Here is an 11,604-nt window from a genome sequence, read left to right as displayed (position 1 = left end):
AAGCTAACCTATCTTTATGTTTTTGACATGCTAACTTATCTTTATGTTTTTGACATGCTAACCTATCTTTATTTTTTTGACATGCCAAGCTATCTTTATGTTTTTGACATGCTAACCTATCTTTATGTTTTTCCCATGCTAACCTATCTTTATGTTTCTGACATGCTAACTTGTCTTTATGTTTTTGACATGCTAACCTATCTTTATGTTTTTCCCATGCTAACCTATCTTTATGTTTTTCCCATGCTAACCTATCTTTATGTTTCTGACATGCTAACTTGTCTTTATGTTTTTGACATGCTAACCTATCTTTATGTTTTTCCCAAGCTAACCTATCCTATCACCGAGATAGTGACTATGCCGAAATTACCAATTCCAGCCACATCTACGAACAACTTCCGCTCACGCATTGATCCGCGAATGGAGTTTGCAAATGAAGTCGAATTTATATAGGGATTGTAGAGTGGTTTTCCAACCTTTTTGTGTTTATCATGGAAACCTTTAACTACTATTTGGGACATTTCATTGTAGCGGGGTTTAAGTCTAAATTTAATCATTTCGGGCATAGATTTAATTGGGATAAATTGACAATGGGTTCACACAGTAGGGTTACAACAGATCGACTTCTGTCAACGTAGGGGATTAAAAGTATCAATAGGTTATGTCATGCGAATGTCCACTTGGAACAAAGAAGCTTGAGACACAAAGCATTTTATACGCAATAGAGAGTTCACTTAAAGGGTTTGAAGAAAGGGTCTGGGTAACAAAGCATTTCTCACTTGAATGACCATTAGGTAAACAGGGGTTTGGAAAACGATACGTTGAATGACCAATAGGAAACAAGGGTTTGAAAAACAATGATTTGGATAGACAATAGAGTAAAGTAATAGGGTCGGGAGTGGAGGAGATAGGGTACTTATTCTTTAGCTTTTGGACAAGACAGAGCTGGGCAGATTCTAGGTTCTTGGGTAGTCCTTAGATGTTCAATTCGTCTTCAGATTTAGTGTAGACCTCTTGTTAGTTTAATATAGTGTAAATAAAGTGTTGTTAATATCTTAGCTGTTATCTAATTTGGAAAATTGATAGCCGATAGAAGTCCGTATCCAGTCTCTTACAAACGACTATACAGTTTGTAATAATAATCTATTTTGCGGTTTGCAAGTAGAACCCGACAACAACTGCGTTGCATCATGTCTTCGTTAAAATGCCTGTGGTTCCTGCAATTCCAGAAAGAGTTAACCGGAAATGACGCAGCTCCCGCAAACGGATTCTAACCATTTTTTTTTACCAGAACACAATAACCTAATAATATATGTTATCTCTTCTAACAAGATGGCGGCATTTCTAACTAAAAATTGCCGACCAAGACATAATTCCAGTAAATAATGTCTGCATTTCATTGCTGTGATATGTTGCAGAGCGGTAGCAGAACTTTCACAGTAGGCCGTTTTGAGGTTTAGAATGAGACATGTCAAGGCTATCGCACAATTAGTTGAATTAAAAACAGTAAAACTATTCACGTAATATTAATATTGTTGTATTATGATTATTTATAATTTACTTTTTATATTTACTTTACTATTTTTAATGTTTCCTTTAAAGTAAAGGCAGAAATTAACGTGTATCGAAATTTTTGTTGACATGCGAACTTATATGTTTTATATATAACTCTCGTGCTGTATATAATTATTATTTTATGTAAATCTTATAAAAAAAATTCAGAAGCTATTGTACTGAGACACCGAATCCCGATATCAATATATCACAATCAAAAAATCAAGTCCACGAGCTGCCAGTCTGAACGAGTCGTACAGCGATGGGCTCAATAGCCTGCTGGATATTTCAAGTAGATGATGTATGGATTGTGAACTTGAATTGAGGGCTAACACTTTCAAAATTAACTTTTGATAAATCATGTTGTTATTGCCTATTCGTCCTATTCTTTGTGAGAATAGCACAAGACGATTTTTAAACCTGGACTTGGATTCATTGAATCAGGGTTTTATTATTCAATATCAACGACTGACATTAGTTTACATTCTTCTTATGATGCTTCGTGGGCAGTAGTTTTATCTGGTTTGGTATCGTCGGATATTTCACTTTATCATATACAATATCTCATATACACTATATCATATACACTATATCATAAACACATTATCATAAACACTATATCATAAACACTATATCATAGACTCTATATCATAGACACTATATCATATACTCTATATCATAAACACTATATCATAAACACTATATCATATATATTACATCATATAGACACTATATCATATACTCTATATCATAGACACTATATCACAGACACTATATCATATACACTGTATCATAGACTCTATATCATAGACACTATATCATAGACACTATATCATATACACTATATCATAAATACTATATTATAGACACTATATCATATACACTATATCTTATACACTATACCATAGATGCTATATCATATACACTATATCATATACACTATATCATATACACTATATCATAAACACTATATCATATACACTATATCATATACTCTATATCATATACACTGTATCATATACACTATATCATAGACACTATATCATAGACACTATATCATATACTCTATATCATATACACTATATCATAGACACTATATCATATACACTATATCATAGACACTATATCATATATACTATATTATAGACACTATATCATATACACTATATCTTATACACTATATCATATAGACACTATATCACAGACACTATATCATATACACTATATTATAGACACTATATCATGGACACTATATCATATACACTATATCATATACACTATATTATATACACTATATCATATACACTATATCATAGACTCTGTATCATAGACTCTATATCATAGACTCTATATCATAAACACTATATTATAGACACTATATCATATACACTATATTATAGACACTATATCATGGACACTATATCATAGACACTATATCATATAGACACTATATCATAGACACTATATCATAGACACTATATCATATAGACACTATATCACAGACACTATATCAGATACACTATATCATAGACACTATATCATAGACACTATATCATAGACACTATATCATATAGACACTATATCATAGACACTATATCATAGACACTATATCATAGACACTATATCAGATACACTATATCATAGACACTATATCATAGACACTATATCATAGACACTATATCATAGACACTATATCATAGACACTATATCATATAGACACTATATCACAGACACTATATCATATACACTATATTATAGACACTATATCATATACACTATATCTTATACACTATATCATAGATGCTATATCATATACACTATATCATATACACTATATCATATACACTATATCATAAACACTATATCATATACACTATATCATATACTCTATATCATATACACTGTATCATATACACTGTATCATAGACACTATATCATATACTCTATATCATATACACTATATCATAGACGCTATATTATATACACTATATCATAAACACTATATCATATACACTATACCATATACTCTATATCATATACACTGTATCATATACACTGTATCATAGACGTTATATCATATCTATATCATATACACTATATCATATACACTATATCATATACTCTATATCATATACACTATATCATAAACACTGTATCATATACACTATATCATATACTCTATATCATATACACTGTATCATAGACGCTATATCATATAATCTATATCATATACACTGTATCATAGACACTATATCACAGACACTATATCATAAACACTATATCATATACACTATACCATATACTCTATATCATATACACTGTATCATAGACACTATATCATATACTCTATATCATATACACTGTATCATAGACGTTATATCATATCTATATCATATACACTATATCATATACACTATATCATATACTCTATATCATATACACTATATCATAAACACTGTATCATATACACTATATCATATACTCTATATCATATACACTGTATCATAGACGCTATATCATATAATCTATATCATATACACTATATCATAGACACTTTATCATATACTCTACATTCTATACACTACATCATAGACACTATATCACAGACACTATATCATATACACTGTTTTTATGAGGTTGAAGCGCCAAACTCGGCGTTCATCATCTCTGCCAGTCCTGCTGCAGGTGCTTGTGGCATTTTTTTTCCTGTGGCTCTTTCCAATTGGTGCCTTCGGACACGTTATCGGTGTCCCAAGCGACAATCAGAGGCTTTATCCCTCTACTATATCCAAACCAATTTATTCGTTTTCCTGATGACACAAAAGAAAATAGTGTACAGCAACAATTTGATGCTTTAGCGGGTAGGTAGTAAACCTTCTCTCTCTCGGTAACAATGTCAGTACTGTCAATTATTTCCCAAAACTGTCTTAATATATATGACATTGGCACATAAACCTTAACGGTAGACTAGTCGGTATTTCCTTTCACTCCAGTCCAAAATAGGCTATAGTCATAGACAGAATTTCGGTTGTTAAATCATATTATGACGTGACTTCTCAGAAACAATGGCATCATTCATTGTCGATTTGCGTGGACAATTTCGTTTAGAACACCACGCATTGATGTATCCTGTTATCGTTGAGGCCGGTTGACAGTGTCTATGTTTATTTATAGCTCAGTGAAATTTCCACTTTGTGAATTTCATAGATGTATTCTATTTATAACTATAATGATTAACTCTCGATTATCGTTTCACTAATCCTATACGCCCCTTCCCCTATTAAAATTTTTAATTGAACTACCCATCCATTGTATTTTGATCTCTCAACTATTATGAAGTAGTTGTCACTTGGAAGATATGTAATGATTATTTATTAGGATACAGTATCTATTGCTGATGTAAAGTTTTATACTTAAAGGTTTTCCAAATGTGATCGGTTGCATTACTTGCATTTCTATACATTATGTATTTTCACTGCTGAATATGATGCGAAGAATGGAGTATGGACTTCACAAAATCGTAAAATTGTCCGTTAATGGTGTATAACTTTCATAACCAGCCCCTTTCAAATATTCGAACAATAGGGCAGCTAGGTGTCACTTTCGCTTCTTTTATATCATTATTGGATTACATCAATTTCTCGTTGAAAACTTCCTTGTATAATTCAATAACTATGTAAATTAACCTGTCAGATTTAAGTTGAACACAACTGAGTTTTAGAACAATTTGTGAATCTAGGAATATCCAAGGATCGTACACCTGGTAAAGAATTTAAAATGAATTTGCTGATAATTTGGTGGATTGTAGGACTATCACTGATTATAGTTGAAGGTATGTTTTATATTTAAACATTTGTTGACTGATATAGAAGGAAGATAACGGTAACACATATTCATATAGGCACACATATCAGCCACAATGCCAATTAGGTACTCCAGACAAGTGTTGGGAGTTGGAGTTGGAGTTTCGGGAATGCACCTGAAAAGCACAGGAAAATAAAACGAAGAAGAGGAAAAAGATCGATCGACCATTTTAGTCATATCATGGATGAGGAAGCTTTTTTCGTATGACCAGGATGACCTCTCTTTTTCCTTCTTTCATTTTTTCGCTTTAATTCTTGGTCTTTTGGGTCATTCGACCACCCCCTACACCGCCACGGTGTGCCTGTACCCATATGACCTGTGCCTAAATACCGTGTCTAACTGTCTTGTTCTTGCGATATTTGTCCTCAAATGACCATTTCAAACTTTATGGCGGATGCTAAAAGTAAAAATGGCGGATCATTGGTCCATCACATCAAACCTATTTTGAATAAATCGATAAATACAACTTAAATAAAGCATGATAGCTGTAAATGACTAGAATATAACTAGTTTGCTCTTCATATTTAAAATGGTATAAGTGATTGTGTTCGAACTGACAACCCGGTTTCCCCCTGTCAGTGATGCAGGTACGAGGGGCTGACATGGAAAAAGCGTCTAGTCGTTCGGATGGGACAATAAACGGAGGCCCCGTGTGCTACAGGCTGTGAACGTTAAAAATCCCTCGAAGTTGGAAATCGAAAAGGAGCAGGCTAGTGCCGCCTGCATGGCGTTGCCCGTCTTTATTAGCCCAGAAAAGTAGGACGTAAAACTCCATTTCATTTTATTTCGAACTGACAAGACGTGTTTTGGTGACCGCTCCACGCTTCAATCACGCTTCAGCAATCACGATTAGAAGTTCAAACGACATTTTTTTTAGTCAGTTTTTACTTGGATTCAAACGCCTGTGGTTATTTACTAACATTCTCAGTTTATTATTCTGTGTGCAATGTCAGCCAGTAATAATGAAGTGTTGGAACCTATGCGATATGAAACGGCAGATGAATTGGTTCAAAATGTTATGACAGTTGAAAATTCGAACAAGAAACGGAATTTGTCAAATAAGGGTGATGTATTGGACTGTTTATTCCAATCCACTAGGGAGAGGAAAAAGCAAGGGCTGGGTTGTTGAGGAGACAGAGATTTAACGAGAAATTTGGTCTGCAAAATGTTCAGTGCATTGGCAGCTTTTAACACGAGAATAGGTGACCTGGGGACAAACATTGAGAATAAAATTGTTGAACGTATAACAAATTCTGTGAATGAAACTGTTATAAGAACCGTGGATAAGAAAATTAAAGAAATAGGAAATATGCAGGAGAATTTTATGACCGAAATAAATAAACTTAATGATGTTCGTGTGACGAAGACAATTCGCTTACCGGGTAAAGAAGGTGATCACCGAATAACACCGATCAATCGGTCCAATCACAAGAAGAGACGAGCACGATCATGAAGGCAAAGTCTAGTTTAAAAGTTTAAATTTTTACCGCGTTTATATTGAAAATGATATTCCTAGTGATATTCGAACTCAAAACTCTAACCTAAAGAACATTATTAAAACGATAGACAAGGAACAAGACTATACTGTGAAACGAGAATGGATTGTGAAAAATAATGTCAGGAGAAGGTGAAATGAAATTGATAATGTAGGCTACGACTCGGACTATGGAATTTAAATGGGTGGTCACGTGATCAGGACTCTTTTAATTATCATTTACGACAAATTGTTATAAATTTTTTAGACTTGGATGTTTTATGTGTGTGCGAAACATTTTTAAGAGGCAACGAATGTATTGATCTTGATAGTAACGTATGGTTTAGTAACAATAGACTCACCACAACGACGATCTATGACTCAGCTGCGCCAGCGCAATCTTGTTCTTCTTGCCTTCAACAGGAAGCGTACCCAGAAAATTAACTTGGACGTATTTGTTCAACGTTTTGCCATAAAACATACCCGACTACGTTTAAACAAAAACGGCAAGAAAAATGTAACGTATTATAACTTGTGTGTTTTAACAAAAATAATCTTGAATCTAAAATACTCCATGAAAGTCCGTTTCCCGACGTTCTCTGTGATCTGTTAGAGTTACTTTATATCTATGTTTGTGTCTAATTGATTGTACCTTTACTATATAGTATTTTAAGGTGTTTTATAAGCCGAAGCCGACTGGCGTTCTTTTATAATGTTTTATTTTAATGGCTTTATATACTGTATATACGCACCATGATTCTGTGTGTTAAATCAATGTCTAAATATTTCAGCTTCAGAGGGTGTTTGTGTTATCAAGTATAGCAATATATGTGAATGCTTCAGTCCTTCAGAAACAACTCATCCGATAGAATGCTGCGGAGACAAAATTATACGATTGGAATGGACTGGTGCGACAATACTCTACGAGCAAATTAATGACACATCATGTACTCCATCAAAGGGGAACTCTTCTTGTTTAGTCAATGAAGAAAATAATTTTAAAGTAAATTATGAAGATAAATTAAACATCTATAACAGTTGTAGTGGAAAGAAACGATGTAATGTAACTGTAAATCCATCTAGAAATATAAAGATACAAATTCCGGTATTTTGTGTACCAGGTAGGCTGAACCTCTCACCCTAAATTTTTACAGCAAATCAAGCTTATATGATTCTCTTGTTTGAATTAACAGAAACACCAGCGGTCAATTGATTCAAAAACAGTATTTCCAATTAACCGTCTAAATAACGTTTACAGGAGGTACAATAAAAACCAAAAAATTATTTTTTAAAAAGTGTGTTTGTATTTTTATTTTAGCAACCAGAATCTACAATTTCATAGGGGATTCTCCTACAAATGTTACAAAAATATCACCAATATTTTACATCGCTGGTAACGATTACATTGGGAAAGAGATTAACTACAGTTGTACTGTCAAAGCAGCAGAAGTGTTGAAACTGAAGGTTTTCTACATATACCTTGGTCCTAGATCCTGTGAAAAAGTAAAGATGTATTCGAAAGGATTCCCAAAGTTTGAATTGGTCTGTACGGACTTCGGAATGACAATGTTTTATAAAGATATTGGACGTATCGGTACAGAGTTTAGTTTAGAAATAAAGGATCTGAAATTGGACAGGAATGAAGTTATATATCTAAGATTTGGTAAAATTCTGTATTTATATATTACCAGAGAGATCTGAGACAGAATGATCATTCTCAATCTCCCCTACAGAATCTGGTCTTCACAATATTGTTCGGAAAAGTCGCCTATTATTTTGAAAGCTGTAAAACATAGAAACAGACCAACCTATACAAGGTTCTATATGACTTAACTTTTGGAATTCATGATGTTGTATCAAAATCATTTATCTGAAAAGGTTTTTTTCAAAATGAAAGAAAATACGGTTTTTGAGAATCACTCACTCGAAATATCGACCTATTTGTTTTTCAGGCAGAGTGGCGAACATAAATGTACGTTGCCATGGTTACCAGATAGATACAACAGGTAAATTATTCACTTTTATATTTTGAACCAAATTAAGAATTTTTACAAAATTAATTTTGCTCTAAAACTAATTTATTAAGTTGTCTTGTAAGTGGTAAATCTCAGTTTAAAAAGAAATAGATAGACGAGAAATGAATACCTAGATGACAAATACAGTCCGTAAGATGATGTAAAGTACCACGGAGTGTTCTCTAAGAACTGTACTTAGTTTATGCATAGAACAGTATACTAACTGGAACAACTGAACTGTATTATTACAATTCTATACCAGAACGGCAACTTACGTTTACTTCCATTTCTATTTATGGTTGACGTTATTTCTCGCTTTACACGCATCGTTTACTTTCGGTGTATTAAAAACAGTATTCAGCAATCATCGGCTGTTTCCGTAAAGCTGAATCTGACTCGGTAATGAATAGTGAATTTCGTTATGTCTTCTTGGGCGAGACTCTTTACTTCCGGTATTTGTAAAGAGATAGTAATTTTGCGACCTAAATATAGCCTCTGGGGGAAAATTCTGACACAAAATTATGCATTTGATATTTTATTGTGAATCGGTAAATGTTTCAGAGTGCTGGCGTAATTTTCACGGAGGCCGCTTGTATTTAAGATATATGTTCAGTACGTATTCTAAAGTTTTCAACTGAAAATATTGAGTCTTTATAGACCCATGTTGCAGAAACCGGAAATTAAGCGTGAAAGTAATGCGTGCCAAATATTAATGGTACATTGACGTTAGTTGCCGTTCCAGTTGGTATACAGTATGGTTAATGCTTGTTAATAAACAAACCAACTTTTTCATCCAATTATTAAGGATTTCTCAATCACGTGACATTTGACTGACACCTAGCGTTAGGTTCTAAGTAAGTCAGAGCCCAGTGAGTAAATTTTACATAACTCCCTCCGCCCACTTCTTCAGCACGAAAATTGTATTTAGTATGAATTAACTATAAAAATATTTTAATTTTAGAGACAGTGAACATGTTGAATACAACAGAGAATTCCAAGATGGTTTGCAAAGATGAAGATGAAACCAGCCCCTACGTCATGTTTGGGGTAATTGTAGCTGCTCTGATTGTCACAAACTTAGCCTGTATTGTAATTGGTATCTACTGTTTTCTCAGGTGGGCCAAAATTGTCTAAAAAATGCATAACAATTTAAGGCATATCTGCCAATTTACAGATGAGAATCAGGTCTTTGTATTTAAGGCATGTGATCACACTCTCACACCTCACAAACACCAATCAAATCAAGGTGTGGGGGTTAGGTCACACATCTCAAAGACTTAGCCTTGCTTCAACATTTAAGAATCTGCACGATATCTCGGTTAGAGTATGTCCATCATTGCATCAAACATTGTGTCAGAAATAGTTATGTCCTTTTTCGCTATTTATATTAAAAAGACTGGTAAGGTAGCATATTGTAAACAATCTCTGTTGCTAGCAGAAACATCATTGAACTTTTTTGGGTGAATTTCTCCAAATATGATGGAGTTAATTCTGACTTAAGGCTGTACTAACATACAACGTTAAAGATGGGTTCCCTTATTTTCATTTATGCAAATGAAAAGGCTAATAGTTATATGAATAGAAAGTTTAGGTGTGTTCTTATGACCAGTTTGTCCCACATATCCATAATCAATTCACAATTAGCTAAATTAGAATAGAATTACCAGAAGAATTTCAATGAGTGACCGATCAAGAAAGGTCGAAAGTCTTTTTTTGTTTTTCCAAACTGTACATACATGGACATTTATGATTGGTTAAAACTCTTAATTATATGCAATAATGACATAATGATATGATTAGGAATACAAGATAATTCATTAGAAACACCAATTAATCAAATAGTTTGCTTAATTTGACACAAAAAAATAAGGAAACCCATCTTCTGACTTTGGGCTATACAAAGTTAATATAACATATAGATTCAAAATATATACTTGGCGATCGGAGAGTACAGATACAAAATACATAAAATAAACATCAACAGATAATGACTCAAGACTTTAGATTCGAACATCAAGTTTTCTACCAAATTACTTGTTTTAGTCTAATGTTATTTCAAATGTGTATTTTAGAAACCGAAAGTCGCCGAAAGAAACAACTACCAATGTGACAATGTCAAACCGGGAGGAAAATGAAAGTGACAACTCACACTACCAATACGTTGATATAAGGAATTCTCACGTTACCTATTCAAACCACAACAATCACGATTTGGAAATTGAGGACCAAGAGTCAGACAATGGTAAATACTCAAATTATGACCATATTGTTTTGAACAAATTGCTTACAAGGGATGCAACTCCAGTTTACTCTAGCGATGATTACGATCATATCCAATTTCCGAGTCATCACCAATGACTCATGACCACATTGGGATAGACCGAAACTTGACATGCAGAAAAGTAGGACGTAAAACTCCATTCATTTCATTTTAATCAACCAGATAACTTGGATACTAATGAGGTTTAGTAGACACTCAATGTTATTGTTATTATTTTCTTTATAATTCAGGTTTTATTTCTGTCCGAGTTTAAATGTTTTTTTTTCCTTTAAAGTAGAAATTAATGTGTATATATGAAAAAAAAACTTTTTTTGACATGCTAACTTTTCTTTATGTTTTATATATAACCTTTGTGCTTTATTCAATTATTATTTCTTTTTATTCTTTGATTGTCTAAAATTTAAAAATGATATAAA

At 33.0% G+C, this 11,604-nt stretch overlaps 2 protein-coding genes across 2 annotated transcripts; both read left to right on the top strand.

Annotated features, from left to right (window-relative positions):
* Window positions 1-6: 6 nt before the first annotated feature.
* LOTGIDRAFT_60680 (hypothetical protein) lies at window positions 7-255 on the top strand (the record flags this gene model as incomplete). Its single annotated transcript, XM_009056674.1, has 1 exon — window positions 7-255. A coding segment is annotated over one exon (249 nt), but the record flags the coding sequence as incomplete, so codon positions are not given.
* Window positions 256-6,583: 6,328 nt separating this feature from the next.
* LOTGIDRAFT_175456 (hypothetical protein) lies at window positions 6,584-11,441 on the top strand (the record flags this gene model as incomplete). Its single annotated transcript, XM_009056673.1, has 7 exons — window positions 6,584-6,800; window positions 7,684-8,013; window positions 8,211-8,555; window positions 8,845-8,898; window positions 9,869-10,022; window positions 10,980-11,149; window positions 11,419-11,441. The coding sequence occupies 7 exons, from the start codon at window positions 6,584-6,586 to the stop codon at window positions 11,439-11,441; spliced, it is 1,293 nt and encodes a 430-aa protein (XP_009054921.1).
* Between the last annotated feature and the right edge of the window lie 163 nt (window positions 11,442-11,604).

This window comes from Lottia gigantea (assembly GCF_000327385.1).
Source record: "Lottia gigantea unplaced genomic scaffold LOTGIsca_283, whole genome shotgun sequence".
NCBI lineage: Eukaryota > Metazoa > Mollusca > Gastropoda > Lottiidae > Lottia > Lottia gigantea.
Note: the sequence above shows the minus strand (reverse complement) of the source record. Positions and strands in the feature narration are given on the sequence as shown.